At 43.6% G+C, this 23,553-nt stretch overlaps 1 protein-coding gene across 1 annotated transcript in view; it reads left to right on the top strand.

Moving 5' to 3' along the window:
- Positions 1-9,581, top strand: part of COL6A3 (collagen type VI alpha 3 chain) — a 129,412-nt gene extending 119,831 nt beyond the window's left edge. Inside the window, 2 exon segments of the mRNA XM_081338786.1 lie at positions 7,749-7,919; positions 8,583-9,581. Coding sequence (XP_081194912.1) covers positions 7,749-7,919; positions 8,583-8,623 — 212 coding nt within the window. The 3' untranslated portion in view covers positions 8,624-9,581.
- Positions 9,582-23,553: the final 13,972 nt, after the last annotated feature.

Raw genomic sequence — 23,553 nt, 5'->3', positions numbered from 1 at the left:
TCTATCACAGTCCAGATGACAGTATTTCCTCTACTTTCAGATAGGTCTACTATAAAGTCCATAGCTATTTCTTCCCATGGTTGAGAAGGGTCTGCCACCGGCTGCAGTAATCCAGGAGTTTTCCCTGGAATTCTTTTCATGGTGGCACATACAGCACAACTCCTGACATAGTTTTCCACATCCCGTTTTAGCCCTGGCCACCAAAATTGCTGGCGGATGAAATGTGGAGTTTTTAGATATCCAAAGCGTTCAGCCTGCTTTACATCATGGCTGTGTTTGAGAGCATTAAGACAGAGGGCTTCAGGCAAATACAGTTTCCCCCCTTGTAAGCCAAACCATCCCTGCATGCTAGGGAGGCTTGATTGTCTTTGAACCATTGATCAATGAGGAGCTCTTGTTTTATTTTCTTTGCCCCAGGGTCATCAGGGTTAGGGGCCCTGCGAGGTGTGAGTTGAGCTGCAGTTTGTGGACTGGGGATGATTGCCTCGTTAACCTCTTCGCGTTTGCTTTTGTACTGTGGTAATCTCGATAATGCATCAGTTAGGAAGATTTTTCCTCCCAGTATGTATTTTAGAGTGAAGTTGAAACAGTTAAAGTACTGTGCCCATCGCACTTGCTTTGGAGACAATTTGCGGGGAGTTCTCAGTGCCTCCAGATTTTTGTGATCTGTCCATACTTCAAAAGGCACCTTGCTCCCTTCTAGATAGTGTTGCCAGTTTAATAGTCCCCATCTAATGGCGAAGGCCTCCTTCTCCCAGACTACCACCTCCTCTCGCTTTCAGTAATTTTTTTAGAGGTGTAGGTGCAGGGTTGCAGGACCCCACTTTTATTCTTTTGCAGTAATGCAGCTCCGACTGCCACGTCACTGGCGTCAGCTTGAATTATGAAGGGCTGCCCTGGGCAGGTGTGCTTTAGGACCAGTTCAGCAACAAATAGTCTTTTTAGATTCTCAAAAACGATTTGACAGCTCATAGTCCATGCTAATGGTTGGCCTGGTCATGGTTTCCCTCCTCCTTTGCCTGTTTTGAGTAGTTCTGTAAGGGGTAGGGCAATCTCAGCAAAGGAGGGGATGAATTGACAGTAGAAGTTGGCAAACCCTAGGAAGCTCTGGAGTTGTTTGTGAGTCTTTGGGGGCTGCCATTCAATTATAATTTTCACTTTCGCTGGTCTATTTCAATCCCCTCATTGGAAATTCTGTAGCCAAGATAATCTAATCGGGTTTGATGAAATTCACATTTTGACAATTTGACATAAAGCCTGGCATTCAATAGTTTCTTTAACACTTCTCTCACCAGCTTTATATGATCATTCATATTCGTGCTGTATATCAGGATGTCATCAAGATACACTAGAACCTCTTTGTACAAATGATCATATAGGTCCTCATTAATCAACTGCATGAATACAGCTGGGGCCACCTGCAGCCCAAATGGCATGACTTTGAACTGGTAGCTTCCCAAGGGGCAGTTGAAGGCAGTTTTCCACTCATCCCCCTCCTTTATTCTCACCCGGTAATATGCTTCTCTCAGATCTAGTTTAGTAAAGACACTTTCCTTTCCCAGCTGGGTTGGTAAGTCCTTCAGGAGGGGGAGGAGGTATTTATTCTCCACACTCACCATGTTCAGACCTTTATAATCAACACAGAGATGGAGAGACCCATCTTTCTTTTCTTTAAACAACACAGGGGCTCCCACAGTAGACTTGGCCCATTCAATGAATCCCCTCGCTAAGTTTGTATCCACATATCTCTGCATCTCCTCCATTTCAAGGGGGGGCATAGCGTACATTCTTGGTTGTGGAAGTTCAATGGAATAATCATTGGGCCAGTGAGGAGGCAAGGTATCACATTCTTTCTCACTGAATACCTCCACTAGGCCCCGGTACTCACTGGGGATGAGTGTCTCACCTGGTGGCCATGAGGCAGGCATGTGCGCTCACTCATTGGGTGGGCTAAAATTTTCTGTAACATCTGTTGAATCAATGGGGGGATTGGGCCCTATAGGTAGTCTCACAGTTGTCATTCCTTTCTCCCACCAGATAAATGGCTTCCATTTGTCCAACCAGTCCATCCCATCCTAGGATCACCACCTCAGTCATTTTTGGAGCCACCAGGAAGTGAATAAACTCCCAGTGCTTGCCTATTTCTAGGCGAAGTGGCTCCATTAATTGCGTGACTAAAGTCCCTCCCATCAGCTGCTGATCTCCTGGCTTCTGCACCACCCCAAGCTGTTGCAAGGCCTCTATTAGCTGTGGCAAGCTCAGAGGTTGCTGACCGTCCACCTGTGGGAGCTGCCAAGCTCCCCATTGCTGCAGAGGCCTCAGACTGAGGTTCCCTCTCTCTGTGGGGCTGAAGGCTTCTCTAAGCAGAAGTTGATTTCTGCTTGTCATCTCTAGCTTTTCAAATCTTCCATTGACTCACCCGAATCTTCAGTGGCAGAGATCCTGGTGGGTCTCCCCAGCTGTGAGGCTTGAAAAAGTTCCTTCTCCCCCGGCTTGCTCACTGTCTCTCCCCCTCCTTGGGGTAGCAACTGCTGCTGAGGTGCTGGCTTCAAGCCATTTGTCTCTCTCCATGATAAAATCTTCTCCTGGATCTTTGCCAGCCAGTCTGGTTCAGGACTTCTAGATAGTTTGAAAAGTTTCTGGATTTCGGCTTAATGTCATGGTTCCGACAGATGCAATTCTTGAAAGAACCTCGAGGCATTGTTTACCGTAAGGAGTCTTTAATCAAAAGAGCATAGCTTTGGCACATACATGGTCAAGCCGAAATCTGGATTCCCCTCCCCTAAGCATACAGTATCAAGGACAGTTCCTCCCTCTAATTAACCGTCATAAATCACATTTTCCAATTAGTTTGAATTTTAAGCTTTCCCTCCTGTTTAACAACCCGCCAAATTCTTATCTTCTCTTATTACAAACAGTCTTGAGATACATTCTCCCTACTCCCCCCCAGGGTCCACTAATTCTAATTCTAACATACGAGTTAAAGAAAAAGCCTACATCTCCTTATGTTGTCAAGCAAGAACATCCGATGTTAGCAGCATTGACATTTAGCAGGGTATAGAATATCTCAGAGGATTCAGCAGGAGGCTGTAAGGCACAAATACTCATGTGTGGAAAAGACACACTTTTTTACCAACTGTTATTTAAAGATTTTTTAAAAAATATTTTTATTAAAATTATAGCTACAATAACAAAAGATAATATAAACTAAAAAGAAAAATAAATTTAAAAAGTGTGAGAAAGAAAAAAGTAACAGAAGATAGAAAGAGAAAATGATTTCTAAAGAATGTTGCTCTTCATGCTCATAGGGAACTTCACAGATACTTTTTCTACAATGATAATTGCAGGTAGTCCTCAGTTAACAACCATTTCTTTAGCGGTTGTTCAAAGTTATGATGGTGCTGAACAAGGAGATTGGCAGCCAGTCCTTGAAGTTGCAGTTGTTTTGCGGCATCCTGGGGTCATGTGATCGCTACTTGTGATCTTCAGTGTCAGCTTCTCACAAGCAAAGTCAGGAAGCCAGTAGGAAGTCTCAAATAGCGATCATGTGGTATGCCTGGTGACCACAACTGGGACTGTTACAACTGCCATCATAAGTTGGCATGGTCATATGTTCCACTTTACAATTCTATCACATAGCAACATAATTCCTACTCCCAATCACTGTCATTAACCAAGGGCTACTTCTACTCTACGCAATTAACACAATTATATTTTCTCCCAGAAAAGCCTATTTTGCTTGTTTTCATACCAGCAGCCTGCTCTCTGCAAATCACTTCAAATTTTGAAATGTCTTTACTCACATCAAATATTTTTAGGCACACATTTTCCTATAGAACTGCTTTAAATAAACAGAGGAGTCTATTCTTCTTTCAGTCTCCAGAAAGTATTCTTCCACTAGACAATATACCTGCAATTCATCCAAGGCCTGATGGTGCCGTATATTTTGTAGACTGTGCCCTACTAAAATTCAGGAGCCAAAACATGCTGTAAAGCACATGGGATCTGAAGACAGCACCTGTAAGCAGTCAGGCCTTTTCCTAGCATTACCTGTCTGTAGCTGCCAGGCTCTGCTGGGAAAACTATCTTTGGTTAAGTCGTTGCTGAGAGCATTAACATTAGAATTGTTTTGCCTTCAAACTGGGAGCACTGAGCAGCTCTAGTGATTGATTTTGATTTATTTCTTTTTTTAAGAGAATAAATAGCAAGTGTAAACTATTCCTGCTTTCATGGATGTCTTTTGAATTGAGGAAAATGTCCCACCATAGTCTAGGTAGGATATGTCTATGAGTGAGACTTTTCTCTTTCTCAAGTAGAATATATCTTGCCATGGATTTCTTTTAAATTAAGAAATTTATGTCCTGATTTGTGCAATGTTAGCAAACTAATGCAAATTAGGATGCTGTTGGTGCCTTGTGCATCTGCAAGGAAGTCATTCTACTTTGAATGATACACCTAAATGTTCTTTTAAAAAAACATTAGGCTTTGGATCATTCCAGATTTTATTTATCTGATGTGGATGTATTAGCTCAAAATTTATTTAAAAGATCTTCAGAGTTACCCGCCTCCATATTAAAAATACACAACAAGAAATTTAATCTAAGTTTCTTTTTATATGAAAAATGAACTGTTTATTTTATATTTCAATGATATACGAGTATAACAAATAAAACATGGCATTGAATCTATTTAGGTACTTTAAAACAATCCCATGTGAACTCAGAGGTAATATTGTTTGTATGAAGAGGCTGGGCCATTTCTCAAATGTATGTGTTAATTAGGCTCAAAGGAACAGCAGATTGGACAGCATCAGTGAGCAGGCCATTAAAAAAGATCAGCAGTTTATGATGATGACAATAATAACAAAGTGCCAGCACAAATTTTCAACCATAACATTATTTCTAGAAATATTACCATGGCATCATAAGCAATTGGCAGAAATACCTTAAAGGCCTCCTTTTCCCCATCATTTGGAAATTTAACCTAGACAGTGAAAATTAGAATGATGCAAATAATTATTTAATGAAATGGTTACGTTTGACCTACCTTTCAGGTATCATTAAGTAATTCTTAGACTTAAGAAAACACAGGCTTACATCATTTATCTTGATGTTATTAAAAACTAAAAAGGTATTTAAAACAAGCAAGGCAATGTGTGTAACTTGTTTGATTAATTATATTTGATATGGATACCATTGTACTGAACACACATGCACATACACAGAGAGAGCCTTCCTGGATTTGAGCACAATTTCTGGCAACTATAGAGGCACGTACTGTACATGTAGTTTTCTTGGCAACTGTGTAAAAATGCTTTGCTGTATGCCACTGCCTTCTTCCAAGATATTTCTTTGACTTCCCAGTCATTCTGGGATTTTCTGATTGTCTCTCAACTAAAGACTAAGCAAATAAGACCATCTTAGATTTTTTTTCTCAGATTAGCCAAGATCCTGAGCTATTACCCAGCTGCATAAACATATATCACATGTTTATGGGTAATATTTATAAAACAATACACTGAACCTATTGTGCGTAATGTGCAAAGTGTTGGTATATCTGATATTGCTTAAGCAGAATGTAAAAGTCTAGCTGACTTAAGAAATGAGTGAAGCAATATCAGAACAAATAGCATTTTTCTCACCTCATCCTTTGTTGATTGGGATATACACATCTGCAAACCTTGACCCAGCAATTCTCATTCATTACTACACTCTAGGTCAGGGGTTGGCAACTTTAAACACTTAAACCTTAAACATTCAAAGAGCCATTTGAGCCACAAACCCTACTGCTCCCCCCTCCCGCATGGAGTGCTCTGCCCGCACGAAGCTCCCTGCCACCAGCCACTGCTTTCACCCACCCACCCCTTAACGGAGTGCTCCACTTCCACTGCTGCTTCCCCCCACTGCACGAAGCATTCCACTGCTGCCTCTGCTTCCCCCCAGGATGGAGTGCTCTGCCACTGCTTCACCCAGTGGTGAAGGTGGAAATTGGGAGGCAAATCGCATTGCCAATTAATAACCTACTGAAAACCAAAGGGGATGGGAAACCGAAGCCCAGCCAACCTTTAAAATAGATGGTAGAGTGCCAAACTGCATTTGAAAGATTGAAAAGATTATTTTCCACTGGACCAGTCTTAAGACACCCTGACACTGACAAACCATTTGTGATTCAAGCTGATGCTAGTGATGTGGCCCTGTGGGCAGTATTAATGCAAGAGAATGATGAAGGGGAGCTACAGCCTTGCGCGTACACATCAAAGAAACTCACAAACAGAGCACAGGTTTGTAATTTGGAAGAAGGAGGCTTATGCCGTCCGATGGGCCCTCCTAACTTGGTGACATTTCCTGGAAGGGAACAAAATTCCCTTCCATGTATGGACTGACCACAAGAACCTGGAAGCCCTAAAAATGCCCAGGAAACTGACCCCTAAACAAGCGAGGTGGTCTCAGCATTTCCACCGGCAGCCCAGGCATGGCCCAGCAACAGCAGCAAAGCTGTCAAGTCAATCGGCCGCCAGCGGCTTGGGTGTCTCTGCTCCATCCGAGTTAAAGAAAGCAGAGGAGCAGCAGCGGGATTGCTCTCAATAAGGCAGGTGTACATGAGTGAGCAGTGCACCCGGCTCTTATTTTTTGAGAGCAATCCCGCTGCTGCACCTCCACTTTCTTCATCTCAGACAGAGCAGAGCCACCCAAGCTGCTGGTGGCTGATTGAGTGGGGAGGATGAGGAGAAGAGTGTGAGGCCAGCCGGCCAGGTGAGGAGTAGGTCGGGCAGTGGTGGCTGGCTGGCTGGGGAGGGGAGATCATGGCCGCTCGGGTGGGATATGCCAAGCCTCATGGCAGTGGCATTGGCAGCTTCCCTCACCTGGCCCATTTCCCTGGCTCCGTACAAGGTGCTTAGCAGAACCCCTCCCCTCATGCCCCCGTTTGGACCCATGCAGCACCTTCTTTCCAGTTCCACCATGGTCCTCCATCACTTCCTCTGCTGCCGCGTGCAGTCCCACAAGCAAAAGAAGTTTGTGGGCAGTCCCGCAAACAAAAGAAGCGGGACTAAAAAAGTTCAATCAATTCCAACTTCGCAAGATATTTTTTTTCCGTGAGAAGTTGGAATTGATTGATTGAACTTTTTTAGTCCCACTTCTTTTGTTTGTGGGACTACACACAGTGGCGGAGGACTGGGAGCCACAGCAGAGGGATGAAAGAGCCGCATGTGGCTCCACTGTTCTAAGGGAATGCAATTGTAGCTTCAAAATATTCTTAAAGGGCAGTCCCATCAAGAATGGATACTTGCAAAATCATCCTTATCAGGAGCACATTGTATATTTCTGAAGTTTGGGCTTTTTAAATTGAACTGTTCTATGACTATTTTTACTTGGAATTTCTATATACTTTAATTCCTTGTAACTCCTTGTTTAAAGGTAGGACAAAGCAAGACCTAAATTTCTTTGTAATATACCTTCCAGGAATTCCATTGGACTATTACTTTGGGGGTGATTTCTCTCCTTTACAACAGATCATCCTTTGTTTTCTTTTAATTCTGCATGCTGCTGTATATAGTAAAACTGAATACTACTGAATATATGTGTTATATGTATTACTGTTCCTGAAGAAAGCATGCTCATTGTCACTGGAAAAGCTTTATCATCATGTTCAACTGAACCTGTGTGAACTTTATGGTGAAGAACATTAGTACAGAGTGTTGTTTTTTTTACACAAAGTGATGTAGTGATTCTTTGTCTCTTGGTTTGCAGTCACAGATATCTGTCAGTTGAAGAAAAAAGATGGTACTTGCAGAAATTTTGTTCTAAAATGGTATTTTGATCCAGAGACCGCAAGTTGTGCTAGATTCTGGTATGGTGGCTGTGATGGAAATGAAAATAGATTTGACACACAGAAAGACTGTGAAAAAGTCTGTGTTTCAGGTAACAGATAATTGTTTAATTGCATGTTTTTATTTCTAAGAGCCAGTGATTAAAATAATTATGCTATGTTTCACTGTTACATGGCATTGTTTATATGGTAATATGCAGACAGAAGTCTAGATATTGTATTGCCAAGTCCTAAAATGTAGTGCCAAAATATTTCTAGTTGTTTGCTGTATTAAATCAAAATCTGAATCATAGACAAGAAATTAATTTTTAAAAGATAGTACTCTTGTAAGCATGTTTGGTGGCATAAAGTTGCTCAGTTTTCCATAGCATATATTAATATAGTTTCTGCGGTCTTTGTGATTACATAGATTTAGATAAATGAGAAAAGAAAGCCTTCCCAGGGGTGCATATACAGAAGTCATCTAGATAGCAATGGACTCTTCAAGACTGAGGGTGAGATGGCATCCCTCATCACAGCCTACTCTTTGCAGCCAGTCCTGGAGCTGCTTTAAAAAACAGCAATTTATTTATTTATTTATTTTAATTCCATTTATATCCCGCCTTTCTCCGAAGACTCAGGGCGGCTTACAAGCTTAGCAGTGGCCTACTTCAAAATTCTTGCCTAACTTTATGTATTCTGTCAAATTAATCAGACAATATTTTCATGAAAATATTTCAGAAGTGAAATTTTAATAAAATATTGTTCTTTTCTAGCTCACATCAAGTCTGGTGTTGTGAAAATGATTGGAACTTAATTACAGCAAAATATCAACAGATACCTCTAAGAAAACCAGGAGTCAGCCATTGCCAACATACCCCATGTAGAAGCTAAGGGTATAAGGCTCCCTTGCACTGTGCTATTTCTGCTTTACTTTCTGCACAAATGAAGAAAGTGATTTGCTGCACGATTTTATCAATATGGTGCTAAAATGTTTGTGGATTGAATGCTCATTGTGTCTGGGATATACTCTATAATTTCTACAGTATGTACTATTTTACCCACCACCAATTTTATTTGATTCAACAAATTAGAGTTTACTTTGAATTCTACCAGCATACCTATTTTGGCTATAGTAAAGATTCTAAAAGAATGTGGGGGAAAAACATTGCCACTGTTATATACTTGCGTTTATCATTCTCATAACTGAACATACCTTTAGATGGAAAGCCTTATGTCTGTTCTAAAAAAAGGAGTCAACTTTTCATTGTACTTCTACTTTTGCTGGATCAGACTTTATATCAACCTTCCTTTATGTAAGTGTGATCAATCACACCAATAACAAATGCAGCATTTGCTAGCACCATTACACTTCTGGGACTAACAATCAAGCTCAAAAGTTTTTAAAATATGGCGTAGAAGGTTTCTAGTAATCCTCTAATGTAGTGTGTTTTATAATTTTTAATATTTTTTGCTGGGGTGGGAATTCTTTTTTTTTAATTATTTTGTTTCTAGGAAATCTTTACAAAAGTAATTTTAAATAAAGTTTAAGTGAGGTTTTGAAAGTCTTCACATTTCATTGTGTATGTGGTGGTGCTTTTTACAATAAAACATGATTCTATAAAAAATGGATTTTGCCATCTGTTCTTATTTATTACACATCAAATGGAACTTAAAACAGTAGCCAGAGATTCGAAAGCTTAAAACTGTTTCCTGCTTTTTTGCCTGCCTTGAACAGCTAGATAATATTCATTTATTTTAGACAATCTGGGAGCTAAGGGTGAAAATCTTCTATTGGAAAGCGATTGGAAAAATTATACAACACAATATTAGCTAAAGAGGAATAGGAAAGAAAATCCTGCTGATGATGTTACCTAGTCTGGTAACAAAATGTCCAGAAACAAAATTGAGACAAGCTTGGAGAGCAAACCACTGCCAAAATTATAAGACAGTGCATCACTAGGTGTTAAAAAACATAGGAAAGAGTATGTCCATTTCAACAACCTGGCCATTATGCAAAATGGTTGCTAAATGAAAAAACATAATGAGAGAGAGGGGAGAGGGAGAAGAGAGGAGAGAAGAGAGATATGAAGATCACTGATTGCTTTCTTCTCATTCAGATAAATTATCTTCTACTGTGTCCTGATCTATTTTTAAAATGTTATTTATTAATCAAATTTGTATAGCTGACCATTTCACGTGTCTCTTTTTTTTGCCCCCTTGCAAGGCAGAGAGATTGCTTCAAGAAGCTTTCCCTTCCTAAGCTACTTTTATTCACAGCCTGATGTTTGAAACTGACCAGACTTTAATCAGTTTCACACTGAAGGCTTTTGTTGACAGGCAGAGGAAATTTTGTCATAAATGTGCACATTGGTTATAAACTGTATCCTGTGGTTGCTTTACCAAGGAGGGAGGTAATAGAGAAAAACATTGTCCATTTATGTTCTCCAGAAATGGTTGCCTTGCTTCTTCTGGAAACAGGGCTAACAGACAATGTAGATAAGCCCTTGGGGAGTTGCCCTGAGCCAAAATGAACCTTTTTCCAGGTGCAAATCACACAGAAGGCATTTCTACATTTGCCATTTAAGCTACTCCTGCCCTATGTTCCTTTCAGCTTAAGAAAAACCTGTCCAGACTGAGATACTTTGGCAACAATTTGCAAACTATTCAGTCCAGATGTGGATCACCATCTCTTCCCATTGGACAATTTCCCTGCTGCGATGTCTTTCCATCTTTGTGTGGGAAAGGGTCAAGGCTGGGAAGTAACACCCGTGAGCCTTATTGAAGGAAATCAGAGTGCTTCCTTACCTCTGTGAAAATTGTTTTTCCTTCAGAAAGCCAAGCACTGTAATGGAGTAAAGTCAACTTTTCAGAATTTATGCACCACATATCTGCTTGAATTCATTAAAGTGAATCTCCTCAAAGTAGAGTTGGGATGCTACTGGCCTCTTGTTGAGAAAAGAGTACCTTAAGGGCTGTATTAATGAGTTATTCCCTTTTATATTTTATTTTATTTTATTTTTTTAACAATCCCCCCCTCCCCCCACCCCTACCTAACCCTCCCTATCCCTTCCCCCATTCCCCCCTCCCCCCCGACTTCCCAGAGCTAAGTACAAGGTATAAAAACAAAGAACAATCATAAACATCCATATGCTAACAACAATAAACTATTAATTCTATCGCCCTCTAGCTCATATGAAATGACTACAAGCAATACTAATATTACATATAAAAAGAAAAAAAAAGAAAAAAGAAAAGAAAACTTATTCAAATGCTAAATGAAACTTTTTAGTCCCATACTTGTTCTGGATATAATCAATCCACTTTTTCCACTCCATAATATAACGTTCTTGCGAATGATCTTTCAAGTAAGCCGAAATCTTTGCCATTTCCGCCAGGTCAGAAACCTTTAGAGTCCATTCTTCTATAGTTGGCAGTTCCTCCTTTTTCCAATATTGACCTATTAAGAGTCTTGCTGCTGTGATTAAGTTCAACATCAACTTAATGTCCACCACAGTAGCATCTGTAATTATGCCCAATAAAAACAATTGCGGACAAAACTTTATCCTTTGCTTAAAGATCTTCTGCATATTCCACCAAATTTTTATCCAGAAAGCCTTAACCTTTTTGCAGGTCCACCATATATGAAAATACGTTGCATCTTCGCCACCACACCTCCAACATTTAGGTTGATAATTCGGATACATACTTGCAAGCTTTTTAGGATCTAAATGCCATCTATAAAACATTTTATAAAAGTTCTCTCTTAGGTTTTGGGCTTGCGTAAATTTTACGTTCCTCACCCAGATCTTTTCCCACGTGTCCATTGTAATAACTTCTTGAATATTCTGGGCCCATTTTATCATACAGTCTTTAACAAGTTCTGTTTCTGAGTCAATATCTATCAATGCAAGATAAATCCGTTTGATATGTGCTGGACCCTGGTTTCTAATTTGCTTTATCAAATTTTCATCAGTCATTGAGAAACCAATTTTCTGATCTTCTTTCCACCTGGCACGTAATTGAGTATATTGAAACCAAGTTTGGACGATCTTCTCATCTCGCAAGAGATTGTACGGCTTCAAACACCAGACGTTCCTTTCCAAACTTAAGATCTCCTTATACGTAGTCACATCATGTTTGAAGCCTACATTTATGTTTTCTATTGCATGTTTCGCGATTGCCCACAACGGCATCTTGTAGTCTAACTTATGTCTATACTTCTTCCAAACTCTCAACAATGCCTGTCTTAAAATATGCACTTTAAACACATTATCTACCTTCTTATCATACAACAAATATGCATGCCAGCCAAATAACAAGTCGTGGCCCTCAAGATTTAATAATCTCCCTTGTGTCAAATTAATCCAGTCACTTATTCCTGACAACACAGCAGCTTCATAATATAATTTAAGATTAGGCATTTTAAGACCACCTCTTTCACGAGTATCCTGCATAATCTTAAGTTTAACTCGTGGCCTTTTCCCTGCCCACACAAATTTATTGATACCCCGTTGCCATTCTTCCAAATTAGAGTCTTTTTTAAGGACCGGTATCATTTGAAATAAAAATAAAAATTTAGGCAGAACATTCATTTTCACTGCTGCAATTCTTCCCAACAAAGACAATTGCAGTTTTTCCCAACTCTCCAATTCTTTTTGAATTTTCCCCCATAACTTTTCATAATTATTTTTATATAACTTTGCATTGGAGGGTGACAAATACACCCCCAAATATTTAACCCTTTTAACAATCTCAAATCCAGTTAATCCTTCTAAAAGGGCCTTTTGCAGTGCTGTCATATTTTTGGCCAAAATTTTGGTTTTTTGTACATTAACCTTAAATCCAGAAACCTTCCCATATTGCATTATTATCTCCATCAGGTCCACAACAGAGTTTTCTGGCTGGGTCACCGTAACAACCAGATCGTCTGCAAACGCCCTCAATCTATAATCCTGATCTCTAATTTGAATACCCTTAATTTTTTCCAAGTTCCGTATTTTTATCAATAATATCTCCAATGTTAAAACAAATAATAAAGGTGATAACGGACACCCTTGTCTTGTGCCCTTCTCAATATTGCATACTTCAGTCAGGCTATTGTTAACTATTATTCGGGCAGTTTGTTTTTGATATAATGCCCTAATTGGTTGTAGAAATTTATCCCCAAAATTCATTTTATCTAAAACTTTCATCAGAAATTGCCAATCCAATTGATCAAAAGCTTTTTCAGCATCTAAAAAAATTAGCGCCGCAGGGATCTGGTTGTTCCTTTCCAAAAACTCCACCACATCAACTATATGCCTCACATTATTTTTCATTTGTCTACCACTAATAAACCCAGTTTGATCCCCATGAATCATCTGTTGCAAAACCCTCATCAATCTGTTAGCTAACACCTTAGCAAATATCTTGTAGTCTGTATTTAAAAGTGATATTGGTCTGTAGTTTTTTACTTGAATAGCATCTTGATCTTCCTTCGGAATCAAAAAAATAAAAGCAGTTCTCCAAGACGGAGGCACCCTTCCCCCCCCCCTCTGAATTGTCTGAAACAATTCCCTTAATGGCTTTATCAGCTCCAATTGTAAATTTTTGTAGTAGACCGCAGTCAGACCATCCGTACCTGGCGCTTTGTCCACCTTCAATTCCTTAATTGCTAAAAGAATTTCTTCTTCTGTTATCAATTGATTAATCTCCTCCTTTTGTTCTTGTGTAAGAACCGGGATGCTAGCATTCTTCAAATATACATCAATATCTGTTTCATTAATCTTCTCCTTAACATATAATTTGGAATAAAAATCCACAAAGGCTTCCTTGATAAGATCCTGTTGAAACACAACCTTTCCTTTGTATTCAATTTTATCTATATTAGAAGCCCTTTGTTTTTTCCTTAACCTGTAGGCTAACCACCTACCTGGTTTATTGGCATTGCAAAAAGTATTATGCCTAGCAAACCGTAGGTTAGTTGCCACCTGATCAGCCATCAACTTATCAAATTGTCCTCTTAGCAGGTTAATGACCTCCTTAATCTTCGCATCCGATGGATTCAAAATTAGGGCCTTTTCTTTTTCCCTGATTTCATTCTCCAGTTCTTTCCTTCTAACTTCCAAATTACGTCTATATTTATTATTCATATATATTAACACCCCTCTCATATAGGCTTTGCTAGCATCCCAAACCATGTCCATAGAGGTATCCTTGTTCATATTAATTTCAAAAAAATCCTTCATCTGCTTTTTACATTCTTCCACATTTCTCTGATTTCTAAACAAATTCTCATTTACGCGCCAGGAGCGCCTATCTCTATTGTCCTTGTTGATCTCTAACCAGACTGGACTATGATCAGATATAGTTCTTGCACAAATCTTTATCTTCTTAGTCCTAGAAAAAAAATCATTAGTCAGTAATATAAAATCAATCCTAGAAAAAGATTGATGTCTATCAGAAAAAAAAGTATAATCCTTTTCATGTAAGTGTGTATCTCACCAAATGTCTCGCGATTCCAGGTCGTCCTTCATTTAAAAAAAAGATTTAGGCAGTCTAGCATGACTCGGGACACGCTTAAAGAAACCAGCTTTATCCAGCTGTACATCCAGGACACCATTCCAATCTCCCATAAAAATAAAAGATTTATAATCCAACTGGGTAATCTTTGTATGTAGTAAACTAAAAAAATCAGTTTGTTGTTGATTAGGAGCATACAGTCCAACTAAAAGCGTTTTTTTGCCTTCTAGCAGCAAATCTATCATAACATATCTTCCTTGTTTATCTACTTCAATTAGTTCCGCTGTCAGAGTACTCTTGACATAGATAACCACTCCATTTTTCTTATTGATTGCAGAAGCAATCAATTGCGTGCCCAGCCTTGAGTTCAACAAATACTTTTGGTCCATAACCCTAATATGCGTTTCTTGCAAACAAATAACATCAGTCTTAAATTGTTTTAAATATTGAAAAACTTTCTTTCTCTTCTGTGGTGAATTTAATCCATTAACATTCCAGGTTAGGAACTTAGTCGCCATTCTTGGCCTCCCGAAGCTTCTGGAGCATGTCTGCCAGGACCCCTTTAACTTCCTTAGGCCGCGCCCCTCCCACAGCTTCACTGTAAGTACGCTTTGGAGGTTCCATAACTTTCTGCTGATCTTGCTCTTGCTCTTGTCTCACTCGTCTTAAGGCGGCACGCGTTATCCTCTGCTCTCCAACAGCTGCCGATAAAACTGTAATTTGATCCCCTCCAGCACCGTTCTCCTCTATCTGTATTCCTTCAGCATCTTGAGGCTTTCCCTCGCCATTTCCCTTTACAGATTCCAGAAGTGGTAGAGGGGTTGCTTTTAAAACTTTACTGTAAAAATCACGTGCCTGAGTCACTGTAACCAGACGATGTCTTTTACCTTCGTGCATCACCACCATGCCCACTGGAATCTCCCATCTAAACTTGATGTCACATTTCTTAAGTTCCTGTGCTAGAAAGGCAAAATCTTTCCTTCTCCTTAAAATCTTTGGAGGAATCTCTTTTAAGACCAGAACTTCTTGCTCAGCAACCACCAACTTGGTATCATAAGCAACTTGAATAACTTCATCCCTAATTGCTCTCTTTGTAAAGTAAACCACCACATCTCTAGGTAGCTTCCTCTGCCTTGCAATCCATGAGTTCACACGAAAGATTTTATCTATACTTCCCTCAATTTCAGCTGCTGACTGACCCAGTACCACTTCCAAAGCCTCGGAGACCAGCTGCTTTAAATCTTCTTTAGGATTCTCTTTCAAGCCCCTGATTCTGATAGCAAACTCCATCTGATGGTACTGGACGAGGCTCAAGTTTTCATCCATTTTATCCCTTATATTTTCATTCTCTAGTACTTTTGCTTCTAATATGGAATTCTTTTGACTAAGATCCTCCACTTTTTCATCCAAGCGTTGCACACATACAGCCACACCTTCAATTGTAGACAAGATGTCTGCCCTCATTGCTCTAAACTTCTCTTCCATCTTCTCCTCCAGTTTCTCCTCCAGCTTTTCCATCATATCTGACATTAATTGTGAATGCTTTTCAAAGGCATCCTGTAAATCCTTAAGCGTCAATGCTGGAGCAGGTGCAGGAGGAAGCAGAGCTTGCAACGAAGTCTGTTGGACCGGGGAAGCCCCCGCACTCCGAAGAACTTTGGAGGCTTTCATCGCCATCTTCCCCCACTTTCACTTGCTGCGCACTTTCACTTTAAAGCCATAAAATCCATTGAGCTAGAGAGTAAAGATAAAAGTCCACTTCACCTTGACCTCCTGTACCGCTCTGCCTGCGTCTTCATACTCAAGAGTCTTTCCTTCTGGCAGGAGTGGTTGCTAACGCTTGGCTCTGCTCCAAAAATCACGGAGCAGAGACGCTGCGCAGCCCGGAGCAAACCCAGGCTTCGGGGGGGCTCAATCCTTCAGCCGCCCAAACTTAAAGCTCAGGCGGCCCCGGAGAGCTCAACCTCTACCTGGGGCCTCACCCCCTCCTCTTCTCCCAGGGAGGGGGCTTCCGAATCACCAAAACAGCTGATCGACGCTGTTTTCAGTGATTCAACAAAGCTGCGGAGCGGACAGCCCGGTGATGGCTGTCTTCAGCGTCGCGTCGCCACTGGAAGTCCCTTTTATATTTTATGTAAGATACAATGTTGAACTGTGATTTTCACTCACCCAAATATTTCAAGACACACATTGGCAACAAACACAAAATAAGGCAGAAACTGCAGAAGGAAGATATTTTTGTAGAACTGCCATCCCCACCACTTGGTCTACAGCCTGTTTGGCATTAAGGCAGGATCATCATCGCTTAGTAGCTGAGAGACAGCCAAGAGCATCGCAGTGTTTTTTTAGCCCAGTGCCTGTCTCTTAGGGTGGGCTAATTGGCCCTCAGGAGCAGGGACAAATTTGGGGTTCTGTCAGTGTATGCCCACTCAATGCCTATTCCAATCAAACTGTCAGATGCTCTTAGGCTTGCTGGGCTGGAGATTATAATGTGTTTTCGGAGCCTGGAGCAGCTCACTTCATAGCAACCATGCAAACTTTTTCGTCCTCTGCCAATACCTGAAGCAGATCATCCAATGTATTGTGTAGTGGGTCCGACGCAAGGAAGAGACACCAGCCGGAGTACGTGTTCAGCTCTTTATTGGAAGGGGGGTAGCATACTGGGGAATGAGGGTTACCTGGCCTCCTTAAATACCTGGCCAGGTGAGCAGACAGCCAATGGGGTTGACCCTAGGTTTCCCGCCGAAACTGGGTTTCCCGCCAAAACCGTTCAGGCCAACGCCCCCTGGTGGCTGTTGCTATGCAGGTGCCTGCATACATAACACCCCTCCCCCCTTAGAGAAGAACCACATAACAACAATAACAACTTGCAACTAACTACATAACTATATACACCGTGTGTCAACAAATAAAAACAATGCAACTGCGTGATGGTCACTTGCACACATAGTCCGCCAGGTAGGCAGGTGTCCTGTGGGGCCGGGTGGACCGTCTGGGTGTGGCTTGGCCCTGGGCTTGGACAGCTGGTTCTTGCGGCCTCTGTGCTGGGTTGAGCAGAGCTGGGTTCAGGAGGTCCTCCTCCTCTGGTTCCTGTTCTGTGTTGTTACTGTTTGGGCTGACCTCTCCTGGGGTGTGGCTTCCCTGTCGGGCATGTGTGGTGTGCTCAGGGACCCTTCCTCTGAGCTGGTCGATGTGTCGCCTTATGTGTCTGTCCCCCTCCACCCCCACAATGTAAGAGAAGGGTCCTGTTTTGTCAACCACTGTCCCCGGAACCCATGGATGCCCAGCCCCGTAGTTCCTTGCCCAGACCAGGTCCCCCACGTTGAGGACCCTGTGTGCTGGTGATGATGGTGATGAATGTGATGGTGATGATGCTGATGATGCTGGTGGTCTAACCGTCTCAGCTGCTACTCGGTCCGGGTGTAAGCGGTCCAGCTTGGTGATGAGATGCCGTCCCCATCGAAGTTCTGCTGGGCTCTTCCCTGTAGCAACGCATGGTGTGGTGTGTTGGGCGAGTAGGAATTTTGCCAGTCTGTGATGCCAGTCCCCACTAATGATGCGCCAGAGTGCGTCTTTGGTCGTCCTTACCATCCGTTCAGCCTGCCCGTTGGTCGATGGATGGAAGGGCGCGGAGGTGGCGTGCCTAATCCAGTTCACCTTCAAGAACGCCTGGAAATCATTAGCGGTAAACTGAGGCCCGTTATCAGACACAATTACGTTGGGGAGGCCGTGTGTGGCAAAGAGAGCTCTGAGCACCTGGATTGTCCTCCCCGAGGTCATGTTGGGAACAGGGACTACCTCCAACCACTTGGAGTGGCTGTCCACTACTACTAAGAACAGCTGGCCCTGAAATGGCCCTGCATAGTCAATGTGGATGCGGGATCAGGGTGTGTGTGTGGCCTCCCACCTGTGCACGGGTGCGTGTGGCATCTCTGGCCTGGATCTCTGGCACGTGTAACAGGCCTTGACCCGTTCCTCAATGTCCAGCCCCGGCCACCAGAGGTAGCTTCTGGCCAGAGCCTTCATCCTAACCACCCCCGGGTGTCCCTCGTGTAAGGAGTCCAATACCCTGCCCTGTACTGCGGTGGGAATGATGACCCTGCTTCCCCAGAGGAGGCAGCCCCTGTGCGTGGAGATCTTGTTGCGCCTGGTGAAATAGGCCTGGAACTCAGGCCCCAGGGACTTGTCCTTCCACCCTGTGCAAACCCATGAGTGTACCCTGCTCATGATGTTGTCTGTGGCTGTGTGGCTGGCAATGTCCTTGGCATGAACTGGGCATTCTGGTAGCTCCTGCAGGGCTAGGATCTGTGTTGCTGGGGCCGGGTCTGGATCAGGGGTGTCTATGGGTAGTCTACTTAGACCGTCTGCGTGGCCCATCTCCTTCCCTGGCTTGTGCACCAGCTTGCAATTGTAGGCTGCAAGGAAGATGGACCACTGGAGCATTCTGGGGGATAGGATTTGGGGAGTCTGCCTGTCCGTTGTGAACAGGCCCAGGAGTGGTTTGTGGTCCGTGTAGACAGTGAACTCCCTGCCATACAGATAATCGTGGAATTTTTTGATTCCTGCCACGATTGCCAGGGCTTCTCTGTCGATTTGGGCGTAGTTTCTTTCTGCTCCAGACAGCGTCCTGGAATAGTAGGCTATGGGAATTTGCACCCCATTGGGCTCAAGATGACTGAGTACTGTGCCCACACCGTAAGGGGATGCATCACATGCGATGCAAATGGGCTTGGACTCGATGAAATGGGTTACTGTGGACTTATCCGACAGTAGTGCTTTCAAGGCCCTGAAGCTTTGGTCGTGGGCGGCAGTCCAGACCCATGCTGCCTGCTTGTCTAGTAGCCTGTGGAGTGGCTGTGCAATGGCTGCCTTGTGTGGAAGGAATGCATGGTAGAAATTCAACAGGCCCAGGAATGCCTGTAGCTCTGCCTTGTTTTTGGGTGTGGGTGCTAGTTTGATGGCCCTCACCTTGGACTCTGTGGGGTGGATTCCCCTGGGATCTATTCTGAACCCCAAGAACTCTGTTGAGGGAACACCTATGCTGCATTTCTCCCTCTTGAGTTTGAGGCCAGCTGTGCGCAGCCTGGATAGTACCTCCCTGAGCCTACCTGCCAGTTCTTCTGCTGATGCTCCTGCGATCAGGATGTCATCAAAATAGGGGCAGACTCCTGGAATGCCCTTGAGTGTCTTCTCCATAACTTCCTGGAAGATGCCAGGAGCAACGCTTACCCCAAACTGCAGCCTGTTCACCCGGAACGCTCCCCTGTGTGTTACTATGGTTTGAATGTCAGCTGTTGCCCTAGTAACCGTGAGTTGCTGGTACGCCTACGCAAGATAGAGCCTTGCAAAGATGGTGCCGCCTTGGAGGGAAGCGAGAACGTGGCTGACGGTGGGGACCGGGTAAGCGTGCGGGTTCAGGGCGCAGTTCACCGAGCACTTGTAGTCGGCGCAGATCCTTATTTCCCCGTTGGATTTGAGGGGGTTGACGATAGGGGTTTCCCACTCCCCCATCTACGGGCTCTAAGATTCCCTGTGCCACCAGCTTATCTAATTCGCGCTCTATTTTTTGTTTGAGCGCGAAGGGGACTCGCCGCAGCTGGACCCTAACGGGGAGAACATTCGAGTTAAGCTTGAACGATATGGGGGGCCCTGTGTACCTGCCCAGCGTCCCGTCGAAGACGTCTGCGAACTCCTTGCAGACGGCCTCGACGGAGTCCCCCTGGATCTGGTGGATCCCGGTGACTGTGATTCCCAGGGCCTCGAACCAGTCTAGGCCGACCAGGCTGGCTCTCCGGCCCTCTACCACTACAACCACCAGGTGCTCTTCACGACCCTTAAACCCCACCAACACGGTAGCCTCCCTCTTTACCTTGACCGGCGAGTTCTGGAAATCGGTCAGGGTTAAATTTGTAGGCCATAATTTAATTCGCTGCTTGCTCTGGCTATTTATGTAGTTAAGGGTCTCGTCCGAAATGATCGAGACCGCTGATCCGGAGTCAAGCTCCATGCTGCAAGGGACGCCTTGCAAGCGGATTGTTAGTCTAATTTTGGGTTTGAGCAGCCGGTGGCTACCCGTGTGGTTAATGGCCAGCTGGCTCTCAACATAGCCAATTCGCATTTTGGTAGGGGCCCCAGTACTTTCGATTGGTGATTCCTCCAGTTGCAGCTCGTGGATCTCCTCTCGGGGGCGGCGGCTACGACAGATCGCGGCTATGTGGCCTATTTTCTTGCAGGCCCGACACATGGCTGACCGGAACTTGCAGAGGCTGCGCATGTGGTCGATGCTCTGGTTGTCCTCAGCTGTAGCGATTTGCCGGTGGATGCTGGCCGCATGGGTGCCGGTCCGGGTTTCCTGGACTGCTTGGACGGCCCTGCAGGCCGCTTCATGGGCTAGGATGACGTCCTCGGCTTCCTGGAGCGAAACCTCCTCTCTCTCGAACAGGCGCTCTTGCAGCCGCCTGTCTCGTAGCCCGCAAATCAGCCGGTCCCGTAGCCGCTCCTCCAAGTTCGAAAACCTGCAGGCGACGGTGGCTTCTCATAGGGCGGCGAGGAATTCAGGACAGGACTTGTCGGGGCACTGGTCCCTCTTTTCGAACTGTGACCGCGCGGCCACTTTGGAGCGCCGGGGCTTGAAGTGGGCATTGAACCTGGCCACGAGGTCCCGGTACACGACGATGTTGATGGCCTCCTGGGCGAACAGGTTCACGGCGATCTCCAGGAGCGCTGGTCCCCCGATGCAGAGCAGGGCGGCCGCCTTTGCGCCATCCTCCGAGATCTGATTGAACTGCATGTACAGTTCGGCGTGAGCCAGGTAACGGGCCCATGTCTTGGGGTGGTGGGTGTCGAATTTGCGGAGTTGTCCGGCTCTTGCCATCGCGGTGCTGGTGCGGTCTCGGACGCGGATGCGATGACCAGCGTGGTCCGGTCGGCTGGCGGTCGTGGGGGGGGAAGAAGGAAGGAAAATGCCTTTCCCTTCAGCTCGCGGAGCGCTCCCCCAGTGACTTCAGCTCCTTGTCGGCAGCAATCCCACCTTCGTCGCCACTATTGTGTAGTGGGTCCGACGCAAGGAAGAGACGCCAGCCAGAGTACGTGTTCAGCTCTTTATTGGAAGGGCGGTAGCGTACTGGGGAATGAGGGTTACCCTGGCCTCCTTAAATACCTGGCCAGGTGAACGGACAGCCAATGGGGTTGACCCTAGGTTTCCCGCCAAAACTGGGTTTCCCGCCAAAACCGTTCAGGCCAACGCCCCCTGGTGGCTGTTGCTATGCAGGTGCCTGCATACATAACACAGTGAGTTTAGCATTTTTATCCGATCAAAGAGCGATGGGTGGGGAACTCATGTTTCCTCACTGGCAAGATAAAACTGACACCTGGTTAAGGTTAGATTGATGGCTACACCCATACAGAGGCAATGTAAAAATGAGATTGACTCCAAGAGGCCTTGAAAGAATTTGTGGCTGGCATAATCAGTAAGCCTGTTGATGCCCAGGACAGTACAAGGTCCAGCATAAAGGCTGTTTAAAGGTTTGTCCTATGGTAATGAAGCAAAGAAGCAGATATTGTATCCACTGAGTTGCTTCAAATTGCAAGATGGATGGTTTATAGGCCCAGTTGCTTCTCCTTGAATTTTTATAGAACACTCAAAGACTTTTTGCAATTTTTCTGAGTTTCCAGAGGTTTTTTGTGTGTAAACATCTCATAAATTTCTCATAATTCTCATAAATTATGACTTAAAGCTTACCTCAATTATCAGATTGTATATTTTATTTTTATTTTGTTATTGTAGATTTCTTATCCCTTTATTTTTTAATAAATAACACACCTTCCTCCTCCTATTTTCCCTATTACAGCAACCCTCTGAGGTGGGTTAGACTGAAAGAGAGTGATTGGCGCATGGTCACCCAGTCAGTTTTCATGCTTAAGGTAGAATTAGAACTCACAGTCTCCCAGTTTCTAGGCCAACACCTTAACCCAGGCATGTCAAACTCGCGATGTCATGTGAGGTTGCGTGATGTATCACGACTTTTTCCCTATTGCTGGCAATGGGGTGGGCACAGTTTCATTGTGATGCATCCAGCCTATAGGCAGGCAGTTTGACATGCCTCCTTAACCACTACACTAAACTGGCTGTAATAACTTCTATTGTTAAACTGATTCAGTTTTAATTTGTGATAGGCTTGTAATAGAATGCAATATCACCTGTTCTCTGGATTCTTATCCCCCTTGGTTTGTAACTTCTAACTGGAAGCTTACTAAGATATTTTAGTTAATATCATAAACACCTTTCTAAGGGAGTGTAAGATACAGCCTTGTTTAGAGGAGACAATTGCTAGACCATTTACTGTATTAAGAAGCCTGTCCCTCAGTTATGGGCAATTAAAAGCCAGTTTCTTCTTACTCTTTTGATGGATAAGAAACCTTAAAAGAGTCTTCTCAACTGTATGTAGTCCTAGAAGAAGCATATTTACTTGACCCATTATATAGAGGTTTCAGGATGATTTTGAGAAAGACTGTTTTGATTGTTGTTGTTGTTAGCTGCGAAGTCGTGTCCAACCCATTGCGACCCCATGGACAACCTTCCTCCAGGCCTTCCTGTCCTCTACCATCTTCTGGAGTCCATTTAGGCTCATGCCTACTGCTTCAGTGACTCCATCCAGCCACCTCATTCTCTGTCATCCCCTTCTTCTCTTGCCCTCAATCTTTCCCAACATTAGGCTCTTCTACAGTGAGTCCTTCTTTCTCATTAGGTGGCCAAAGTATTTCACCATAGTTCAAAGGCCTCAATTCTTTGGCGCTCAGCCTTTCTTATGGTCCAACTTTCACTGCCATACATTGCAATTGGGAAGACCATAGCCTTGACTATACGCACTTTTGTTGGTAGGGTGATGTCTCTGCTTTTTAGTGTGCTGTCTAGATTTGCCATGGCTTTCCTCCCCAGGAGCAAGCATCTTTTAATTTCTTGGCTACAGTCCCCATCTGCAGTGATCTTGGAGCCCAGGAAAATAAAATCTGTCACTACCTCCATTTCTTCCCCATCTATTTGCCAGGAATTGAGAGGGCTGGATGCCATGATCTTGGTTTTCTTAATGTTAAGTTTCAAGCCCACTTTTGCACTCCGCTTCTTTACCCGCAATAAGAGGCTCTTTAGTTCTTCTTCACTTTCTGCCATTAGAGTGGTATCATCTGCATATCTTAGGTTGTTGATATTTCTCCTGGCAATCTTAATTCCAACTTTTGATTCAT

Source organism: Vipera berus (genome assembly GCF_964194415.1).
Source record: "Vipera berus genome assembly, chromosome: 1".
In the NCBI taxonomy this organism is placed as follows: Eukaryota; Metazoa; Chordata; class Lepidosauria; order Squamata; family Viperidae; genus Vipera; species Vipera berus.
Note: the sequence above shows the minus strand (reverse complement) of the source record. Positions and strands in the feature narration are given on the sequence as shown.